Below are 24,067 nucleotides of genomic sequence, written 5' to 3' on the forward strand. Positions count from 1 at the left end.
TCCACCCTGCAGCGGGTGAGATGCCGATTCTCTCCTGCTGTCCCCTGCCATACGACACCTCCCCCCGCCTCCGATGCCCCCTCCCCCTTACCTCTAAGTAAATGACATGAGGGATGCGGATTCCCTTCTCCAAGCTGGCTTGCATCGTTCAAAATGAGCCTTCCCCATCCCCTCCCTCGGTGCATCCTGGGATGCACCGAAAAGAGGCCTGTGACTCTGATTGGCCCAGATGCCTAAGGCCCCGCCTATGCAGCATCTGGGCCAATCAGAGCCTTAGGCCTCTTCTCGTTGCACCAGGGGAGGGGCCTGAGGTTCTGATTGGCCCAGGGGAAGGGCCTTAAACAACTTGAGCCCATGGGAGGGGTCTTAAACAACTTGGGCCAATCAGAGCCTCAGGCCCCTCCCTGGTGCCTCTTGGGATGCACCAGGGAAGGGAAGTCTGATTTTTGGATGACGCAGGCCAGCTGGGAGAAGGGAATCCGCATCCCTCAAGTCATTTACTTAGAGGTAAGGGGGAAGGGACATTGGAGGTGGGGGAGAGGGGTGTCAGATGCGGGGCAGGTGTTGTATGGCGGGGGTCTCTTGGCAGTGGGAGAGAGTGGGCATCTCTCCCGCTGCAGGGGGGGGCATGTGGCTGGGTAGCGGGAGGTGTTTCTTGATAGCGGGAGAGAATCAGCATCTCTCCTGCTGCTGGGGGGTGTTGTTGGTTGGCAATGGGAGAGATTGAACATTTCTCCCGCTGTTGTATTTTTTTTTAGGGGAGGGGTTAACACTTTTTTTTCTGCACATATGCCCATGGCTACCACCAGCAATGGGCGCATGCAAATTTAGCGAATCTTCACTGCTGTTCGCCAACCTCATTGCATGCGAGATTTTTTGAAATTATCTATTATTCCAGAGGCAGCTGTCTCTTATCTTTCTGAAATATTGAATTGTAAAGCACATTCAAATCCAGATGGGTTGAATTATGCCATATAAAATCAATTTCTTTTTCAATCCAATTGTAAACAAATAATATTTACAAACAAAATTTGCCCTTTAGTTTTATCTAATAAACTCATGGCTGATGGATTAAGGGCTAGATTCACAAACCTTTTTTCTGGGGGCGATCCGTGGCCAATTATAGCAGGCCCGAAGAAATCACAACGCGAAGAAATTCAAATTAGGGTGATTGGAGGAATATCCCCCTCCAACCACATGGATCGCGAGTGTGCGATCCAGATGCATGCGCAGACCATCTGTTTTCTGTGCAGATGGTCTGCGCACACATTTTGTGTCTGGGTTTTTTTTATTGCTTGTTTGGTTTTTTTTTTTTATATGCGCACCGACTCTCCTGCTCTCCCCTTCCAGCCAAGCCCCTGCTCTTGCTACCCAGAATCTCCTGCTCTCTGCCACCTTCCCTACAGTGCGAGCCCACGGGTTTAAAGTTGGGCTGCACTGCGGCATGCAGCCCCGCTTTAAACCCATGGGCTCACACTGCAGGGACGGCGGATCTCCACGACTCACACACCCATTCACCAATGGCCCAAACTTTAATTCCATGCAGCTCCCCCAATTTTTTCCAGGAGCTTGGGTCCTTCACAAATCATTTTTAGAGGACGTGTGCACATAAGCGGTTGGGAGGGGGGATGTTATTCCTTTTTACCTGCTCCGGGAGAAAAAGAGGGGAGGCTAACTCTGCTTTCTGCAGTGGGCTGGCTCGCTGTGTGGGTTACACGGACCTTACATATTCTACAAGGCTTTTCAGTTCCACCTTGAAGGCAGACCAAGAATTTTTTGTCCCAGGGCAGAGTGCAGTGCGACAGTGGAAGATCGGGACAGAGTGCAGTGCGGCAATGGAGCAGGAGAGTCGGCAGAGATGTGTGCGACTGGTCCCCAGCAGTTGCTTCTATTCTTGATCGGCCAGCCCAATCGGTGTCCCAAATTTGTTTGGTGAATTGCATCCCTGCCTACTTTGCATGCGTTTCCCCTCATTTGCATGCACGGATTTGAAGCGGATCGCAGGACAGGTTTGTGAATCGGGCTGGAGAAAAATCTGCTAGCTAAGGGGTTGCAAACCGATCAGTACATGATCGGTTTGCTTAGTGAATCTAGCCCTAAATCTTAACAAAATAAAAAGTTAAACCCGTCTCTTGTGTTATTCTACAATAGAAGGAAGTCATCATCTTCTAGGTATTAGGGGAACATAGGAGCCTCTGTTTGAGGGTGGGTCACTAGCTGGGCAGACTTGATGGGCTATAGCCCTTTTCTGCCGTCATATTCTATGTTTCTATGTTTCTATGAGATGAAAACAAAGACCTGTTAATTTTCATTAACACCTTGTGATGAGTGTCAGTAGCACCCTTTGTCTCTGTCCTGGCCACGTCATGCCCTGATATACTTGTGCCTCCTAAAAGCAGCAGCTGCATGAGAATCTAGAGCATACTCTGGTTGCCTTTTTTTAAGATGATGTATAACAGTTACCATGAAAACTAGATTTTTTTTCCCCCTTTCCCTACCAAGCGTTTGCGTTGTCAGTCTGCCTCTATGAAACAATCACTGTACTTTTTATTTTGACAGGTGATATGGACCTTGCTTAAACTGAATAAGATTAACCCAGAATGCTCTCCACTATGCTGGTCTTGTAGCTGTGACAAAGGCATGTTGGATCATATGTTGTTTTATTGCCCCATGGTCTATAGTTTTTGGCAACAGGTTTGGAGTCATATTAAGATGTTATTGCATACAGATATTTCTCTAACGTATGCTGGAGCTATTTTCAACATTTTTAGTACTTCTTATGATGTAACTAACGATTAAAAAAACCCACCTTGATAGCAATTTATACTGCTATAGCAAATCAAATCATATTAAGAACATGGAAAATGTGTCCTTATTATCATTTCAGTTTTGGTGGAACTCTGTATACTTAATTGAGAAGTATGAAGCAGCAATTATGGAAAAGAGAAGCATGAAGGCCAAATTTCATAGGATATGGTTACCTATACAAGAATATGTTGGGAAGACTGTGAGCGGGTATTGTTGGTAGAATAAGTTAAGTATGTATGTTATATGATTCACTCTCTGCAACAGGGATATTTGGGTGGGGTTAGGAGGGCATTTACTTATAGGTTATTACAAGTTTCATGTAACTTATGCATATGATACGTTTGTACTTATGAAGACATTTTCTGGTCATATATTCTCTCCTGTTTGGAATTGTTAATGTAAGCTTAAAAATTTCAATAAAAACTTTTGGGAACTAAAAAAAAAAATCTGAACTATCTTTTTGTCCTTGAATCTGGAAGACAGTGAATATTTTCCCTTGAACTTTTCAAATGAAAGTGGAAAAAACTCTCCTCTACTATACAGTAAGGGGCTCATAATCAAAACTTAAACATGTCTAAAACTCCTTCCAAGTCGGCACTTGGTCGTCCTATAAGACAGGTTGTCCAAGTGCTGATAATCGAAACAGCTTTTTGGATGTATGCAGGGACTTTTTAGACCTCTGAATCCCACTGTGCACCCCGAGCTGAAAGGACATTTCTGAAGGAGAGGTTAGGGCGGGATATGGGCCGACCTAGACTTAGTTGTCCTGCAAGGATAATCGAAGGTTTGATGAGACTTGCTAGGCAGATCTTATATGTTGTGAGTTAGACGATGTAAAGACAAGTATAAATGCCCAAAACGTATCCAAAGTGACCAGATAACCACTGCAGGGAAAAAATAAAGACACACACACACTCCCCCCCCCCATGTTCACTGAACCCATTGCACCCCCACAAAGTTCAGAATAAAAACATACATACCTGCCTCTGGATCATCAGCACCTGCTATAGGAAAGCCTAGTAGAGCTGCACAGAGGTGGCTAAAGTAGTCGGGGGGGGGGGGGGGGGCTAGTGAACCACAGAGAGGAGGACCCAGGCCCATAAGCCACTCTAACCACTACATTAATGGTGGAAAATGTGAGCCCACAAAAAAACCCTAAAACCTTACTCTACTGCCATATAGGTGCCACCTGCAGCCTAAGGGCTATTGGGGTTGTAGACAGGTGGGTATCATGGGTTTTGGGGTCTCACCATAACCTAGAAGGGAGTTCTGGTGAGATGTTTATGTGGCACTCTTTTTGTGAAATTCACAGCAGTGTCCTGTAAAGTGCCCCACTGCTCTGTTGCCATGTCTGGGTGGCCAGTCCATCACAATGCTGGCCCCTCCCATGTCCAAAAGGTCTTTTTCTAGGCGTTTGGGACTTGGACAAATTTTTGATTGAGAATGTGGTATAAAGATAGACATACTGGCAGTCTGGACGATCAAAAGCCTGGACATACAGAGAGATGATTTTCGGAAAAAAAATATTATGGACGTACTTTTCGTGAATGGACAATTTTCCGCTGCTGACTTTGGGCGACTAGCATCCTAAGTCCAAATCGGACTTAGACGTTTCTTTTGAATATGCCCCTCCACATGTCCTCACATAATGCTATCAGCTATAAACCAGCTTCCTAACCGCAGAGTCTGCAGAGACATTGGAGAGTCCAAAATATTGAGTTCATAACTCAGGCCCCAATGCTCTAGCAATGCCGTTAAAATCCTGTGTGCCATTGTAGTGCTGGTAAATTTTCCAATTTTTAAATAATGAGTGATGCTGCAAAAATTATGCATGCAAATGAGGTCCACGGAAATACCATCCAATCAGTTGTTGGAGAAAACGTCTGACATGTGCACAGATTAGTTCACGGAAGAGACATAAATGTGCGCATGCACCAGGAAAAGTTACATCATGGGCATGCAAATCATAGGCATGCCTTGCTGTAGTGCATCATAAGCACACATCATAAGCGTCATTGTGTGGACAGAGAGCTACCAGCAAACCATGCAAATGTATTTCTTTTTTAAATCGGCAGCCCCAGTCCTGCCAGTGTACGGTTTTAACTAATGCGCCTGAGATGCGCCTTAACACTTGCATATAGCAAGATATATATGCTTTTTTGGGTGCCTTTCCAACCCTATAAAAGTATGATGCATCTATCCCTTTTTTTTTTTTTTTTTTCCCTCTACCTCTCATGCAATCAGCAGCCCCAGACCTGCCAGTATACATTTTAACACACGTGGCTCAATGCTACGGCACCTCCAGACCTGCCAGTAATTTTGGAGCATTAAAGGTCGGTGCTTCATTTTGTGAATCACCAGACAAATGTCTGGTCATTACCAGCGTGCTCATTTTAATATTGAGCTCATCTTACTAAATTTGCATACTATTTGCATACTATTGCATTCTCAGAGGCGGCTACAGAGCACGGAAAAGACCGCAAAGACACATTGTGCATCAGAAGCTAAAATGCTTGTAACACTAAACTGGTAAGAACTGGTTTAGTGACGAACGTTAAAGGCACAGTAAATTTAGAGCATTGGGGGCCTCAGAGAATTCTTGATAACGTTTCAGTGAAGATGAACCTATGACAGAAATTTCCCAATCCAGTGTTTGGGATATTCTCAGCCAGCTGTGCTTTTGAGATACCCACAACAAATATGCATTAGAGAATTTTGCATGCACTGCCTGTATTGAATGCAAAATCTGTTTCATGCAAGCTAAAACTTAGACTGACTGGGTGTGTCCTGTCATAAAAAGATAATAAAAATACCCTTCACAAATGAAAGCAATAACACACTTTTAAATAACCATGGAATAACATTTTTTCTTTACATACAAAAAAAAATGTATATGCAGATTTGTTATGAAATAGACACACTACTTGGAAAGATGTACTAAGTTAAGCAATATATAGAGTGAATTTTACTTTACATAAAGGAGTCTGGAAATGCAGCTGAACCCCTTTCTCCTGAACCCATAAGCAGGTAGTTCTTATAATATTCGGGAAAGTGGTCCATACATATTTCTACATTTTGGGGTGTATTAAAGACTGATAAATTGTAGATTTAGATGAAACTAACTCTGCTGCAGCATTTTATTCATCAAATCAAGCTTGTTCAGTAATTCTGGTGAAAATTCAGGAAGGGGAAGCCTGTAACTGCAGAGACCCATATTCTGGTCTAAATGAATCAAAGGAATTAGCAAACCTTCAAAGGTAAGAGTGGTCGGAATCGGAAGACTTGATATCATAGAACGAGCCCCACCTCTCTTCCCCTGCAAAGGATTCCCTATCTGTCAGCATCAGAGTCTATGCAAAGACCCAGAAAAGAAAAATAACGAAAAACCTGGCAAAGAATTAAAAAAAACATGTAGGAAAAACAGTTTCCATCTTTACAGAGATGACCTAATAATAAAAAATACAAACTAGCAATAAAAAAAAGTAAAGCAAGGCACCCAGGTGCGCAGAGAATTTCAAACTTATACGTATTTATGCATTATAAATGTATACATAGCCACAAAGTAAATATATAAGAGATGGTACTTAAGCCGTTGTATACAATAAGACAGTAATTTGCAACATCACAAATTGGTTTTTTTCTGCTACCATGAGAACTCCCACAGGGCTGAAGGAGTCTGCTCATATCATTAACAAGATCCAGTTTATATTCATCTTTTACAATCGCCCCCTCCCCCCCTAAAACACTGACCAGGCTTTTCTAGCCCCTTAAACGACTACATCACGGTTCATGACATCACGCCTATTGTATGGGACTGATTTTCAGCAAAGATGTCACTGCAGACCCTCAGCCTTGCAACGCGAGGATATCTGCAGCGCCCAACCTAACCCCAAACTGACAGAATAGAAACAGGAAACGCATTCAAAGAAAATTACCTGTTAATTCTATCCTATATCCAAGGACCTTCATTTGGAATGGGTTTCTCTGCCCAAGACAGGAGCAAATAGCCCCCTCCCCAAGAAATAGATTGCTAAAGAGATTCAGCAGAGGCAGGGGGGGGGAAAAAAACCAACCAACGCTTCCCAAGACGAGAGAGCCAGAGCCACTGCCTAGACAATGCAGAGAGACAAAAGAGCACACACCACCTATTGCAGAAAGAAACGCCAGAGAGGGGGCTGTGGGCAGGCTGCCACTGCAGGGCTCCCTTTGCTCTGCGGAAGCAAAGGGACCCGGGCGCCACTGCAGAGCCAGCAACGGCAAACAAAAAAAAAACACCACACAACACGAAGCAGAAAGAAGAGGAGCTGCCTCCGAGACCCCCCACCCCCACCCCCCTCACTAAAGCCAACACAGATACACACCCCCCACACACCTAGGTGAAGCCACTGTACTGACAGCGGAACAAGCCACGTTCAGTCGCAGCGCGAAGGAGATGGATCAGAAATCGAGCGAATCCGGAGGCATCCTACCTCTAGGACAGGAAGGAGCTCCGTCACTTGGGGGGTCAGAATGGCTGCTCTCCTCGGCCGACAGCGGCAGCCACGAGCGCAGAGCTCCAGAGGGGGGGGGGGGGGCAGGAACTAGGGAAATGCTGAGGCGGAGACTCGGCGGGAGAAGCACGCGCGCGGGCAGGGGAGAGGAAGCGCCTGGGGCGGTCACTCACCGGAGCTCTGGGTCTCTCCACCGAGGAGGGCTCGGGCTCCGGCTGGAAATGGCCCGAGGTCGCTGCAGCCTCCGCCCCTCCCCCCCCCCAAACGCCAGAGCTCCCCAGCGGCCGCTCCTACGCCCTCCTCCCTCCCTCGACCGGCCAGCTTCCTTCTCTCCCTTGCTTTGAGAGCTTGTGCCCCTTGGGTGGGCGGGAAATTTGCCGAGCCTGGCTCGTGCTGCGCTGCTGCGGGGCTGTGGCAAAGAAGAGAAAGGTTAATCCTATTCGGTAAAGACTCAGGCTGAAAGAAAGCCGAGTGTCTAATTCTCCCTCAGGGGACTGGCGTTCTTAAAATAGGACTTTTATTGGTTTTCCAGCACCCAGGATAATTTCGCTGTGTACGCCGTGTGCTGATCGCAAAAGTCAAGGGTTCCTGGGAGTGAGATTATAGAAGGTATTGATTTGTGATGCAAGAAACAGAGCTGTCCATTGCTTCCGTAGCATGACATTCTAAAACTCTTATTCTGTCACTAGTGTTTAAGCCCGTTACATTAACGGGTGCTAGAGTACATGTCTGTCTGGGTTTTTGGTTTTGTTTTGTTTCTGTCTCTCTCTCCTTGGATGCTGGCTGTCTGTCTGTCATTCTTTCTGTCTGTCTCTCCCTGGCCCCCTGTCTGTCTATCTTTATTTCTAACTCTATCCTCTTCCCTCAATCCTGCATGTGCCCTTTTTTCTTTCTCCTCCCCACTTCCTTCCAACGTCTACTCTCCCTGTCCCTCAGACTTCCATTCAGTGTCTGTCTCCCTCTCTCTACCACTTCTATCTATTGTTCAACCTGTGTATTGCCCCTTCCATTCACTGTCCTCTCTTCTCTTTCCATCCAGTGTCCGCCCTCTCTCTCTCTGTTCCATATGGCATCTCCTCCTTCCTTTCCCCCTTCCTTTTCCTTTGGTCTGGCATACATTCCTCCTTCCCTCCATGCCCTGCCATCTTTTCTTCCCTCCAAGCCATTCTCTCCCCCTCTGCTCCCTTTCCTCCTTGAACTTCATAGGGCAGCAGCAGCAGCATTCACAATTCATTGCTATTGCCGCTTCAGGTCTTCCTCTCTGTCGGGTCGTCTTCCTGAAACAGAAAGTAGGCAGGACCCGCCAGATAGGAAGGCCTGAAGCCGGAAACAGCAGCGAATTGTAAATGCTGCTGCTGCCCAAAGAAGCCAGGCCTTGAAAAACCTGAGGCAGACCGCTTCTCTTCCCTCCCAGCCCAACCCCCGCTGACTCGGCTCCCTTACCCTTTCCGATCCCCACCTGCGTCGCGGAAGCATGAAGACTGAACGCCGGCAATCGGGGTAGCGAGGACGCGGCTCAGGAGACTGTGAATGTGTTAGCGTGCAGCAGCACTCCACGAAGCCCTCCTGGCCGCCGCCAGCACCAATTGGGGCGGCAAGGACGCGGGCAGGGAGAGAGCTTGCCTGCGCTTCCTCTAGCGGTTGGTGAGTGAGGGCGGGAGGAGGAGAATGGCTAGAGTGATCCCTGCCTCCGTATTCTAAAATGGAACATGGCCACGAATCAGAAATCACAGCGGCAGGGATCACGAAATTTCAAGAGCGCATGCGTGCACTAGGGTTTTATTATATAGGATGCTTTTCGTGTTAGGTTACATTTCACAGCATTTGGATTGAAGTAGAGCCCAGTTAAAAATATAACTGGTTCAAGTTAATGTTTATCACTGACCAATTTCCATTTTAACAACCAAGTAATCTAGGGTTCAAATACTACTAACACTGTCAATTAAACTGTTACTTTACATTACAAAGGTTTCTTATATTCCACAACATATCTTACTAATTCAGTGTGGATTGCATACAGCAAGAAAACTAGACAATTCCTGGGAGCTCACAAAGCATTTACAACATATCAGAAATTATACAGTTCAGCAAAAATAATCTGCCTACCAAATCGAAAAGTCTTTAAAAAATTTCCTAAAACAAAGGTACTTCAGGTTACAACAGTGCTTATTAAACTTTCTGTAATTACACCATTATTGCAGCCACAGAAAGCACAGGATTCTTGCTAGCCTGTCTTTCTTCCACGCCCACTCCTGGCCCTCCTACAACATTGCTGTCATCCCCTACCTTCCATGAAGCCTGAGCAGGCCCATTCTAGTGAGGCCACCACCTCAATCCCCAATGTACTTGTATCCCTGCGCATCACTGTACCATCTGTACATAATGAAGCCTGAATATTTATTTATCTAATTCATTTTTTTATCCCATTTTCCCCCTAAGAGCTCAGAAGGGTTGGCCTATTAGGCTTGGGTTTCTATGCCACTGTAATATAACATGAAACAAATAACAATGGATTATCTTTAGAGGACTTGGGGACAGAACTTGGGAAGGGACAAGCATGCAATGCTGTCTTTCCCTTTACATCCAGCCAATTACTGATCTCATGGGAATTCCAAAATAAACCCTATTGCCAGACTAGCACTAGCAACACATCCTTCCCCCCACAGGAGGAGCAAAGTGAGACAAAGGACTGACTATCTCCAGGTATTAAGCCCAGTTAAGGCTGGCAAGGAAGTATCTGCCCCAGCCTCATACTTCTCCCACTAACACTCCTTGTGATCTTGGGCAAGTTGCTTCACCCTCTATTGCAGGGGTGTCAAACTCAATCACATTAAAGGGCTGAAATCTAAAACACAGGCTAAGTCATGGGCCAGACCCCACCCCATAATAGTACTAATTGTAACACCATTTTTTCCATTCATTTTTCATATATACACACAATATAATCTTATTAACAACACAAAATGGTTAACCACAAAATTAAACTACACAGGCGCAGGCTTGCCATAATCTTTTCTGTACTTCATTAGAATCTGTCTTTCATCATGACTACACACATGCTTTCTCAGCTCTTTTATCAGGATTAGGCTATGAGTCATGAAATCATAGTAGCCATTGATGTTCCACGTGTTCAAACCTGGGGGAAAGGGGAAGGGGAGAAGGCTTCATTAGAATGAGGGTCTTCCCCAGGTACCTGTGCTCTTATGTCTTCTGTGTCAATGCAGCTTTGGGAGATGAAGTAAGTTCTGAGAGTATGTCCAAAGGTGATCAGGCCAGCCAGAAAGTTCTCATTCCCATTCAGGCTTTGACAGATTGTTGTCGTGTGCTGGAAAGTACTTACATAGCTTTCAAGCAATATATCTTCTGGCCGGCTCCCTCCTCATTTCCACAGTGTGCTTAAAGCCGCAGGCGGCGGCTCCTAAGCGCATCCTGCGCCTGAACCGGAAGCCTTCTCTCTGATGTCGCAACGTCAGAGGGAATGCTTCTGGTTGAGTCGCGGGATGCACAAGGAGCCACTGCCTGCAGCTTTGAGCACACTGCGGAAATGAGGAGAAGGGAGCCGGCCAGAAGATAAAACACCCAGGTGCGGCAATGAAAATGCCACATCGAACCGCGGTCCGCATAAAACAGCCAGGCAGGCCGCATTCAGCCCGCAGGCCTTGTGTTTGACACCTGCGCTCTATTGCCTTAGATTGTAACCTGCTTGATGTGGGAAATATCTACTATACATAATTTACCCTGAGCTTAGATCGGGAAAAGCTTTTTTCACCTTACCATGTCAGGTAATGGGGAATCCCAACTATGTCAATACAGGGAATGGAGAGTCAAGACATAGGGGAGAGGTTCATTATCCAGGGGAGATGAAGAGATAAAAATGAAGAGATGAATGTTAAAGAGAAAAAAAGAAGTGGAAGAGTAGGGGGAAGGAATGGAGAGGACAAAGCAGTTCAATACCAGGAGCAGGTGAGAAAAGGTGGATGGGGAACAAGGGTGAAAAAGAAGCCAATTGAATTCCAGGGGAGGGAGATAATAAATATCAGGAGGGGCAGAGGTAAAAGGAGACAAATTAGTGGAGTCTAGAGGAGGCTGTTGAATGTAGAGGGGATGGGAGGAGGACATTAGTAAAGGAGAAACAGGTTGAATGTTGCCCACATAATCGAGTCACAGAAAAAGAACATGAGAAGAATGAGAGTTTTAACAATCACTGTATTTTACACATGAAACAGTTGTGATGAAGGCCAGGTTATTAATGTACATTCAACATCTATGCTGTTAGAACCATAGGCAGTGGAACGCTTTTAAATTTGGAGGGGCAAAAAAAATCAACACCCCAGATGCCACACAAGCTCTACCCCCTGACCTCACCCCATAATAATAATAGTACTAAATGTAATACCATTTTTTTTTCATTCATTTTTCTTATATACACACAATATGTTATTAACAACACATCATGGTTAACCACAAAATTAACCTACATAAAGCACACTGTATACTTCTCAACATTCATTCCTACCAGAAAATTTGGCCTTGGTCACACATGCAGAACACAGATACCCCCTATGCAAATACAGGACCACAAATTAAAAATACTAATATACACAAACCAAATCCTAAGATGCAAGATTCTACATGCAGTACAACACCAGAGAAATAGAAAGAGATTGATTTCTTCCTGAACATTGAAAAATTTAGGCAGTGGATATAAATTATCAAAACTGACACATTTCAGTCACTAAATTGAAAATAAAATTATATTCCCTACCTTTGTTTTCTGGTGATTTTATTTTTCTAATCATCTTTTCCCAGTTTCTGGTTGCACTTGCTTCTTTCTCTGCTCGTAACTGTGTATCCAGGGTCTTCTTATCCATTTGCTGTTTTTCTCTCCTTCACTTTCTGCCCTACATCTATTTTTGGTGTTAACTTTTAACATTCAAATTTCTTCCATTTTTCTGCTTTCTTCTGAAAATCTATCTACTTTTCCATGTCATCCCTTCCCTTCTATCCATGTGTACCATCTCCTCTCTCTTTCTTCTCCCCTATTCCCATCTATCCATAAGAAGCATTTCTTCCCTACAACACTCATTGCTGTGCACCATCTCCTCCCTCTCTCTTCCCTTCCTTTCCATCCTTGTGCACCATCTCCTCCCTTCCCCATGATTGAACATCTCTTTGTTCCCCCTTACCCCCTCCTATAGTTTACCAACTTTCTCCTCTCTTTCCCACAGCCTGGCATCTCTTTCCTCTCCCATGGTCTAGCACAGTGGTTCCCAACCCTGTCCTGGAGGATCACCAGCCAGTCAGGTTTTCAGGATAGCCTAATGAATATGCATGGAGCAAATTTGCATGCCTTTCACCTCCATTATATGCAAATCGCTCTCATGCATATTCATTAGGGTTATCCCAAAAACCCGACTGGCTGGTGGTCCTCCAGGACAGGGTTGGGAAACACTGGTCTAGCACAGGGGTAGGGAACTCTGGTCCTCGAGAGCTGTATTCCAGTCGGGTTTTCAGTATTTCCCCAACGAATATGCATGAGATCTATTTGCATGCACTGCTTTCAATGCATATTCATTGGGGAAATCCTGAAAACCCGACTGGAATACGACTCTCGAGGACTGGAGTTCCCTACCCCTGGTCTAGCATCTCTCTCTCCTTCCCTCCCTCTTCCCATGGTCTAACATCTCTCTCCTTCTCTTCCCCCCTTCCTGAAGTCTGGTATCTCTCTCCGCTCCTTCCTGCAGTCTGTTATATCTCTCTCCCCTCCTTCCCTTCCCTGGCATCACTCTCTCCTTCCCCTTCCAGTAGTCTGACATCTCTCTCTCCCTCCTTCCATCACTCTTCTCCGGAATCTGACATCTCTCCCTTCTTTGAGTCATCTCTCCTCCCTACCAGTGTAACATTTCTCCCTCTGCTCTCTCCACCATCATGTACAACAATTCTCTCTCTTTCTTCCTTTCCCCATGTATAACATGTCCAACAATTCTCTTTTTCTCTTTCCTCCCCCACTGGCAGCATCTCTCTTTCCCTCCCTTTCTAACCCCCAGCCCATGTGGCATCTGTCCTTCCCATGTGGAGCCTGTTTTCTTATGCTTTGGTGTGAACCGCTCAGGGATTTAAACTTCAATTTTTTATTTTTGGGGGGAAAGGGAGGTTATATTTCATGGTACAGGGGAAGTGTTAAGGAAAAATTATGTTCTTACCTGTTAATTTTCTTTCCTTTAGACGCAGCAGATGAATCCATTGAGACCAATGGGATAGCACACATCTACCAGCAGGTGGAGATAGAGAAACTGATTAACGGGTGGTCCTATTGGCTGGCACGCTTCCTGCATCTTCAGTATTGCTCCTTGCCTAAGCATCTGTAACCATCAATATGCTTAGCATGTAAAAAACTTCTTTCCCATAACAAATTTCAAAATGTAATAATACAGAATACAACTATCAATAATAACAGACTTCGAAAGTTGCAAAAGAAAAATCCGACAATCAATATCCAGAAAGGGTGGGGTTCTGGATTCATCTGCTGCGTCTAAAGGAAAGAAAATTAACAGGTAAGAACATAATTTTTCCTTCCTTAGCAACAGCAGCAGATGAATCCAGAGACCAATGGTATGTAGCAAAGCAATCCTCAATCTGGGTGGGAAGCAAATGCCACCTCCGCAACAACCGAAGCACTAAACACAGCCTCTGCATGCGCCCCCACATCCAACCGGTAATGCTGAGATAAAGTATTCTTGGAAGACCAAGTAGTCGCATGACAAAACAACTCCAAGGAAAAATCTCTGGACTGAGTTCAAGTAGCTGCCATTGCTCTGGCTGAATGGTCATGAAGTTCTTCCGCCAACCGCTTCCCTGCCATCAAGTAAGCGTAAAGAATGTCCTCCTAGACCCTTCGAGTGATGGAGGCTTTGGACGCTGCCATACGTTTGTCACGTCCCTTGAAGAATACAAAGAGGTGATCTAAACAACTAAAAGTCATTAGATTGCGGAGAATGCTACACACTTTGAAAAAACGCAGTGAAGAAAAGCTCGCCTCCCCATTCCTCCTCCCAAGAAGAAGGAAGGAAAAATGAGAGCGGCATAAAAGAAAGGATGACACCACCTTAGAAAGAAATTGTGGTACTGTCCGAACTGACACCCCAAAATTTGTAAATAAGAATCCCTGCCGTACAAGGCCTGCAACTCAGAAAACTGCCGAGCTGAAGCCATGGCGCAAGAAACACATTGTTCAACGTCACAGCCTTTTAGAGTCTCAAAAGATAAGGTTGAAATGAAGCCTTCTGTAAACTGCAAAGAAGTACCTTAAGACTGTACTCTGGACAGGGCTTCTTAAGAGGTGTACGAATATACTGTACTCCTTTTAGGAACTGAACTACATGAAGCTGAAAAGTAAGCAAAGAGCGAGATACCTAGCCCTTGTAATAAGCTAAGATTGCCACTTGAAGCTGAAGGGAATTGAACGCTAAGCCCTTGGCAATACGCTTGTGCCAAAAAAGAAAGAATATAAAACATAGAACTCTGGAAGGGTGCCAATGTTGAGAAATACCCAAGAAAGGAAAAGCCTCCAAAAGGAAGCATAAACCACCGGTGAAAACGTCTGTATCGCCTAGAGAAGAGAAGAAATAACCTGCTTTGCATAACTCTTACACGTCAGCCATGACTTTGCAAAAGCTAGGTCGTAATATCAAAGTAGGATGAATATCCATGTTGATTGGACCCAAGGTGAGTAAATCCAGAGATACCAGGAATCTCAACAGTTCGGTTGTCGAAAAACTCATCAGATCCGCATAGCAAGGATGGCGCAGCCAATCCAGAGATTGTCTAATTACTGTGCCCTGAAAGCGAGTTTGAGATGGCAAATCCATTCAATCATCAGCCAGGGGAAAACACTTAAAAAGAGAAACCAGAGGCGAGAAAGAAGCAACGCTGCTACCCCCTCTGACTGCCACTCCCTGTGTCTGCTGAAGAAGCTAGGAAGCTTTCAATTTCGAGACAAGGCCATTAGTTCTAGTTCTAAGAGATATCACCTTTATACAAAGAGCTAGAATGCCTGAGCAAATAGTTCCCAATTTCCAGGATGTAGAAGATTTTACCATTACTACTATTTATTATTTCTAAAGCGCTGAAAGGCGTACACAGCGCTGTACATTTTAACATACAATAGAGTATTGTGTCCAACACTGGTCTCCCTACCTAAAGAAGGATATAACCCTGCTGGAGAGGGTGCAGAGGCAAGCCACAAAGCTAGTAAAAGGTATGGGAAATTTGAGCTACAAAGAATGCCTCAGAAAAATGATCTTGATCACCCTTGAGAAGAGAAGAATGCGTGGGGATATGATAGAGACTTTTAAAATACTAAAAGAATTTGATAAAATCCAGCAAGATGCATCGTTATTCACGTTGTCAAATGTGACTCAGACGAGAGGTCATGGACTGAAATTGAGAGGCGACAGGCCCAAGACAAATGTAAGGAAGTTCTGTTTCACACAGCGAGTGGTGGACACTTGGAACGCTCTCCCGGAGGAGGTTGTGACGGAGACCTCCATTATAGGATTCAAGGGCAAGTTGGATGCACACCTCATTGCAAATCACATTGATGGATACAGGTAAACAAGGTCTCATCTGGGAACACCTAGGTCTTCATCAGGAAGCACCTAGTTAAGCCTCCGTGTGTGCGGGTCACCGGACTAGATGGACCAAGGGTCTGATTTGATGAAGGCAAAAAAAAAGACGGTCCATGCTCAGATTTTGTGGTAAGAAAGCCTATCTAAACCCTTTTCCTGTCCTGTAAAATGATGCACTGACAGAAGAGGAAGATGAGATTCCACCCATTGAAGTAGAACCATTACTTTACTCGCCAACTGAGTACATCACGTACTTTCCTAGCTGTAGAGTAATACCACCGTCATAACACTGTCCTAAAAGACCTTTATCGTCATTCCGGAAGAATGGTCTGAAACTCCTGAAACGGTAGCCTGACCGTGCTTCAGTCCAGAAGAATGAACGAGTACCAACTCCTTGCGTTGAGGATTGAAGGCACTGAGCCCCTCAACCCAACAGCCTGGGATGTTTGGCAACTTTGAGCCACTCCAGCAAAGACTGAGGCATGCCTTTGAAAAGATTAATCTCGCTGAGCCACCAAATTATATTGAGCGATGCTTGAGGAGCCTACTAGATACTACAATTGGAGCCTTGAGATACTGGGAACCACTGGAACAAAAGTGACTGCTGTAGCGTTCTCATGTGAAAGCGAGCCGAAGTTCCTAGTGGAGTCACCACCATAGATCCTAGAACCTGTACAGAATCCCATACTTTTGTTCTTGGTGACTAAAGAAGGCAAACCTGAGACTGTAACCTGTTGCCCTAGTCTCTGGGAAGAAACACATTCCTCTACTACGTGAACAACATCCCCTGATATTCCAATAATTAGTATAGGAGAAAAGAGCTCTTTGGAAATTTGAAGATTCGCATCCAAAGAATTGAAGAAAAGAAGTTCAAATAAAAGAAATCACCTGTTTGTGTCTGACAAATTGACCTGGCTGGAAGACATCCGAATCAAGCAGTCTTTTAAGAAAGAAAGTACCTGAATCTCCTGTTTGCGCCAAAACGCCACTACTGCCCTCATTTTCTAAAATGTTCATGGAGCCGTGGCTAGGCCAAATGGCATCTGCCAAAACTGATAGCGCTGCTCGATGAGAGCCAAGCGAAGATAGTGCAAATTCAGTGTCCATAGGGAAATTGTAAATATTCTCACAGTTTTTCTCGGGAAATATCTAACTGAGAAACTAATTTACCAGAATGAGATCCAGCCCCAATCTGACCAATTCCCCCATCTTAGGCACTATGAAGTAAATGGAATAACTGCCTTTAGTTCCGGAAGAACTAAAATTACTGCCCCAAGTACCAGTAACACTTAAAAGGGGTCTCGCACAAACGTTATCTTTGAAAGTTCAATACATGGTGACTCCAAGAAAGAATCTGAAATGGGAGGAGGATTCAAAGTTGCAAGCATCCTGAAAAATTCCCAAAGACCCCTGACCTGACATCATAGTGTCTCCCCCCCTCACGAGAAAGCATAAAGAGTTACCAGAGGAAGTGAAGACCCCTTCAGAATGAAGGGTAGACAGTCAGGGAACTGCTGGACTAGAGCTGTAAATTCTGGAACAAGAAAGGAAATTTCCCACAAAAAATCCAGCTTTGCAATGTAAGATGGAATATGTCAGAATTGTGAAAACAATACTAACTCCATGCAATGTTAGCCAAAAACTTACTGCCTTTAAAGTGAAGACATACTAGATGGAATCTAGAAGCTGCATTGACTGCCCCATGGGACATAATCTGCACCCTAATTGTTATCAGACAAAGCTCACATCCCTAAAGAGAGCTTCAGGGATGGTTCCAACCGCTACATAGCATTTGCTACTCTGTGGGTTTGGGAGAATAGGAAACTTGTCCCTGGTTAGAAGGAGCCACACAGCGCTTCTTGCCAGTTTGAGGGACTGTCTAGCAGGTGCCATGAGAAGATGGCGATCTGAGAAATCTGTGCGAGAAGCTTTAAAACTTTCAGTCTCTGGCACCCTAGAAATAGAAAAGACAGTTCAGGAATCAATTCTATAGTGCTACCAGACACACACAGCACTGCACAGAGGCACAAAGAAGAAGAAAACCTCTAAACTTCCATAGACTCACTCTTCAGGGACACCGAGAGAGACAAGAAGATACCCGTATGAAACACAGGGTACTCTCATGCCGCTGACATCACTGTGCAGCAATTTGCCTTCTGCCGACCCATAACAGCAAAAAACTGAGATTGGGCAGCTGAGCACAGGGCAGAATCTCTTTCTTAAGCACCGTGAGGCATAACTACAGTCGCAATTAAAGTAGTTAAGTCTTTTCAAGCAGAGTGGGGAAACACACACACAAGGTATATCACTGCAACAGTGGCAAAAGCTGTTGAAACACTCCTGACGCGTAGAACCCCAAAAACAGGGAAGCCTTGGGATAGTGACCTAAGTCAGTTGCAAAATAAACTCCGTGAATGCTGTGGTGCTCCCGCTAGCGCTGGAGACTCAAGCGCGTTCCTGTTTAATGGCGAAATGAGCTGGCTCTATCAAAAATGCAACCATTAAAATATTTTTCACACTGTCATGGTATAAAATGTTTAAAATGAACATTGGAGAGAAATAAATGAATGCTGCTTCGTTCTCAACTTAGGAAAATAAGCGCACGCCTCTTGCGCTCAGTCAGGAACCAGCTATGTGAAGAACACACCCGGAGCCGTCCAAATATTTACCTCCACCCGGCCACGGGAACTGCCAAGCAGAGTCCACCTCGGGGAGAAATCCCACTACTGCTGTGGTGCTGCTGCCAGAATATGAAAACAAGCGCACGCCTACAACACGCGGGAAGGCACTAGTTCTGTCATTGGAGCTCTATCCATACACCGAAGCCCTTTACTGAATAAACTTCATACAAATGTAAATTTACTTGTCAGTCACTAAACCATTTCCACAACTCTACAAATATAGCGTTTGATAAAAAAAACATATTCCTTCTGTAGACTCCCAGCGAATCTGCAGCTCCACCACAACCAGAAACCAGAAATGAAGTGCAAATAAAACATATACTCACAACTTTGTTGATAGTGCCGGGAGATGCCGGTTGCTCAGCACTATGAGGGCAGAATTGTTTAATAGTCACTGTGGTCTCTTTTTTTTTACAGTGAAGGGAAAGAAGAAAAATTGAGACCCAGTCAGACCCTCTATCATTGGAGGGAGGGTGAGGCAGGGACCTGGGGGGGCCCAGGTGTAACCCCTAAAGCCGGCACCGTTCAGCCGGACACCCCTGTCTCACTGAAGAGAAACCTCAACAGGAGAAATAGAATGGCAGTCTCACTGAAGAGAAACCTCAACAGGAGAAAATAATTTTCCAGTCACAGCCAGAATTCAGGAGCTAGTTGAATAGTGACCATCACCTGCTGGGAGATAAAGCATACTGAAGATGCAGGAAGTGTACCAGCCAATAGGACCATCTGTTAATCAGTTTCTCTATCTCCACCTGCTGGTAGATGTGTGCTATCCCATTGGTCTCTGGATTCATCTGCAGTGTCAGTCATATTTCCCCCTTGCTTTTGCTTTAATAGTGTGCATAAAATTTGCATCCATTTGCTTTGGGTGTTGGAGAGCTAGTTTTCAGCACTGTTCTTGCCCCTAGTGCCAGAGTTTTCACATTCATATTATTTAATATACTGCTGAAGGGACGCATCATCTCAGCAGTGTACAATAATTAAATAACCTTAAGAGAGGCATAGCAGGAAAGAACTACAAATCCAATAATGCAGCAGAAGAAGAAACAAGCAATACAGTTATCACATAGGAAGGTGAGAACAATAGGGAGTTACAATAGAGAGTATAAAATTCTGAGTTTTGAGCATCGAGCCCAAAGAGAAATGAGGGCTTCCTCATCCAGGCTTCTTCATTCTCAGCAAGCACTGAAGATTTATACCCCATTCTAAATGTCAGAGAAATTTATGTAACAAATTTACATATTGCTTTTAACAAAGCAGTTTACAGCATAGTAACATAGTAACATAGTAGATGACGGCAGATAAAGACCCGAATGGTCCATCCAGTCTGCCCAACCTGATTCAATTTAAAAATTTTTTTTTTTTTTTTTTTTTTTTTTTTCTTCTTAGCTATTTCTGGGCGAGAATCCAAAGCTTTACCCGGTACTGTGCTTGGGTTCCGTAAGATAATTAAAACACATGGAGGGGCATAATCAAAAGAAACATCTAAGTCCGTTTTGGGCCTAAGTCACAAGTCGCCCAAAGTTGGACATGGGAAAAGGTCCATTTTTGAAAAATACGTCTAGCTTTTTTTTTTTTTTTTTAAATCATCTAACTGTACGTCCAGCCTTCTGATAATCCAGGCCGCTAAATCGGCCACCTTTATACTACATTTTCGTCCAAAAATTCATCCATGTCACAAAATGCTGGAGGGGCCAGAAAAGTGATGGACTGGACATCCAGACATGGCACCAGAGTAGTGGGGCACTGCTGTGAACTTCTCAAAAAGGGTCCCACATAAACATCTCACTATAGCTCCCTTATAGGTCATGGTGAGCCCCCTAAAACACCCCCCAAGGAATCTACTAGACCCACCTATCTACCACCCAATAGCCCTTATTATTATTATTATTATTTTTATTTCTTATAGACCGCCAAAGCTGTAGTAGTTCGAGGCGGTTTACAATAAAGAAGGGCTGGACAATCAGCGAATAGTTACAATCAGTGAATACAGATACGCGAATAGAATAGTTACAATCAGTGAATTCAGATACAACAAAGAATCAGCGAATACGGTTTACAACAGAGAAGGGCAGGTCAATCAGCGAGATGTTACAGTCAGCGAATACAGATACAATAAATATGCGTGTGCGGGGAACGGGCAAAATATGAGGGACAAAAGTAAGGAGGGCAGGGCGAAAGGTAGGGAAAGAGAACTTGGGAAGCAGGGGAGGGAGAGAGGGCTAGGTTATAGTTCGGTTGAATAGGCTAGTTTTTAATAATTTCCTGAAGTTTAGGTAGGATGAGGAGTGCAAGATAATTCTGCTCAGCCAGTCATTTAGATGACCTGCTTGGAAGGCAAGTGTTCTGTTTAGGTGACTTTTGTATTGGCAGGCCTTTAGAGTTGAGTGGTTGAAGAGGTGGGCTCTGCGGGTGGGTCTGGAAGGGCAGTTTAAGGAGAAATGGGGAACCAGGTATAAGGGGGCCATACCAAGAATGGATTTGAAACATATACAGGCAAACTTGAATTGGATTCTTGCTTCCATGGGTAGCCAGTGGAGTTTTTGGTAGTAGGGAGATATGTGTTCCCATTTTTTCAGCCCAAAGATCAGTCGGATTACCGAGTTTTGGGTGATGCAGAGCCTTTGAATGTTTTTTTTTTAAGGACCCCAGGTAGATAATGTTGCAGTAGTCGAGTAGGCTTAGGATGTATGACTGTACCAGTAGTCGGAAAGAGATTGCATCAAAGTACTTTCTGATGGTTCTCAGTTTCCATAAGGCGGAGAAGCCTTTTCTGACCAGTAAGTCGGTGTGAGATTCAAGGGTGAGGTTGCGGTCTAGTGTCATCCCAGAATTTTTATGGAATCTGTGATAGGAAAGACATGACCATTTAAGGAGATTGTAGAATCTTTGATTTTGTCGTTTGGACTTGCCAGGAAGAATTTGGTTTTTTCAGATTTGAGTTTTAATTTGAAATCGGTCATCCACAGATCAATTTGTTTTAGGATGGATGCCAGGTGGTTTGTTGTCTCCAGAGATATGGTGGATAGGGGAAAAACTAAGGTGATATCGTCAGCGTAGATGTAGAACTTGATTTCAAGCTTTGTAATAGGTTCCCAAGTGTGGCCATGTAGATGTTGAAAAGTGCGGGGGACAGGGGAGAGCCTTGTGGGACTCCACATGCGTTTACCCAGCTGAAGGAAAGTGTATTGGCATTGTAAACTTGGTATGATCGTTTACTTAGAAAACCCCAGAACCATTTTAAGACATTGCCCGAGATGCCGATTGACTCCAAGCAGTCTAAAAGGATGGTATGATCAACTAAGTCAAAGGCACTACTTAAATTAAGCTGAAGGACTAGTGCACTTGTGTCCTGGCTAAACAGGTGATGGAGGGAATCTAGTAGAGAGGCTATAATGGTTTTGGTGCTGTGTCCAGGGCGAACCCCAGACTGGTTATCGTTTAGAATGTTGAATTTGTCCAGATAGGTCACTAAGTCTTGGTTGACCAGCTCTTCCATTAACTTTGCAAAGAAGGGGATGTTAGCGATGGGTCTGTAATTTGATGTCAGGTTGATGGGTTCTTTGGGATTTTTTACAATCGGAGAGATTAGGATCTGGCCTTAGTCCTCAGGAAACGTGCCAGAGAGTAAAAGGGAAGAGATCCAGGTGTGTAGTTTGGCTTTGAAGGTGGCCGGGGCAACTTTCATTACGTTGGGTGGGCAACAGTCCAGTGTGCAGTAGGAATTAGCGTATTTTGAGTAGAGCTTACAGAATTGTTGCCAGTTAGGGGTAGCAAAGGTGTTCCAGGACAGATCAGCCCTGGGTTCGTCGAGGTGTTGGGCGACTGGGTAGTTTAAATGGTTGGTTGTGGTGACTGCTAGGGAGGAATTCAGATTGGAGATTTTGCTGTAAAAGAAGTTGGCCAGGGCATTGGGTGATGGTGGGGAGTCTGAGGTAGTACAGGTTAGGATCTGAGTGTCATAAAGATCGTTGACTATTTTGAAGAGGTTTTTGATCTCAGCGAGAGGGAGAATTAAAAGTCCTTGAGCATGCGCAGATGCATGCTCAAGGCAGGCAGGCAGGAAGAAGCGGAAGCCGGAAGATCTTCTAGGTACACGATCTGTGCCTGCGCTAGATGGGGGGGGGGGGTAAGTTTAAGTTGTTCGGGCGGGGGGGTGCCGGTTGGAGCGAGGGGGCCTATGCGAGCGGGGGGGATCGATGCCGGTTATTGGGCGGGGGTGCTCGCAAATTGAGTCAACACTCGGTTTGCGAGTCAAAAATTTGCTGTGTTTTGCTCGTCTTGCAAAACACTCGCAAACCGGGTTACTCGCAAACCTAGGTTTGACTGTATTAATTTTTTACAAGTCATAAGATATACCTAATTATAATTGATAAGACAGTAGAAAACTTAAGTTACAAATTTGTCAATTAGCTGTATCTTTACTAATTTCCTAAAAGAATAATAAAATGAGACACCTGGCATAATTTTATTCATTTTGGCTGCCTGAAAAAGAGAGTTCTCTCAAGAAATCTCTAAAATGACAAGATTTTATAGTAGGATATGTAAATAGGTGAACTCCGCGTGTAGGCTTATTGGAGTAGTTCAAGGAGAAATGGGAAACAAGGTAACCTAGAGACATGCCAAAGAATGATTTAAAACAGATACATGCAAATTTGAATAAAACTCTGGCCTCCATTGGCAGCCAATGTAGTTTTGATAATAGGGGCTTATATGCTCCCACTTTTTTCAGTCCGAAGATCAACCGAACTGCAGTGTTTTGTACCACTCTTAATTTTTTAAAGATTTTCTTATAGGCGCCCAAGTAAATTATATTAAAGTAGTCAAGAATACTTAATATAGATGACTGAACTTCATCAAAATATTTCTTAATGGTTCGGAGTTTCCATAGAACTGAGAAACATTTCCTAAGTAACAGATCTGTATGTTGTTCCAGAATACTGTGACTATCTAATGTCACTCCCAGTATTTTTATAGAGTGATCAATAGAATAATCAAAGCCATTCAAATGTATCAATGTTTCTTTAATCTTATCGTTGGGGACCACAAGAAAAAATTTAGTTTTTTCAGGGTTCAATTTTAGTTTGAAGTCAATCATCCAAAGTTCAATCTGATTCAAAATGGTGGCTATATAATTTGTTATCTCATCTGTCAGACATTTAGTGGATATGGTGGATATGGTGATATCAGCATAGTTAAAAAAAAATCTTAGCTTTAAACTTTGCAATAAGTTTCCCAATGATGCAAAGTAAATGTTAAACAAGGTGGGCAATAAAGGTGAACCTTGAGGAACTCCGCAAAGATTTACCCAATGATAAGAAAATCTGTCATCAATAAACACTCGGTACGATCTATTACCCAGAAAACTCCGAAATCAGTTCAAGACATTTCCCGAGATGCCAATAGATTCCAGACAGTCAATTAAAATAGCGTGATTGACCAAATCAAAAGCGCTACTTAA

The 24,067-nt window shown here is 44.2% G+C and overlaps 1 protein-coding gene across 5 annotated transcripts in view; it reads right to left on the reverse strand.

The window, feature by feature from the left end:
- NDRG4 (NDRG family member 4) overlaps positions 1–7,533 on the reverse strand; it is a 336,309-nt gene extending 328,776 nt beyond the window's left edge. For 2 of the 5 annotated variants that reach the window (XM_033942602.1, XM_033942603.1), the window contains exon 1: positions 6,744–6,837. In XM_033942602.1, the coding sequence (XP_033798493.1) occupies positions 6,744–6,777 (34 nt within the window). In that variant the 5' untranslated portion in view covers positions 6,778–6,837. Of the gene's footprint in view, positions 1–6,743; positions 6,838–7,180; positions 7,356–7,471 lie in introns of those variants that run through there. The other 3 variants (XM_033942604.1, XM_033942606.1, XM_033942605.1) reach the window with 3 other exon arrangements.
- Positions 7,534–24,067: the final 16,534 nt, after the last annotated feature.

The sequence above is a fragment of the Geotrypetes seraphini genome, chromosome 4 (assembly GCF_902459505.1).
Source record: "Geotrypetes seraphini chromosome 4, aGeoSer1.1, whole genome shotgun sequence".
NCBI lineage: Eukaryota > Metazoa > Chordata > Amphibia > Gymnophiona > Dermophiidae > Geotrypetes > Geotrypetes seraphini.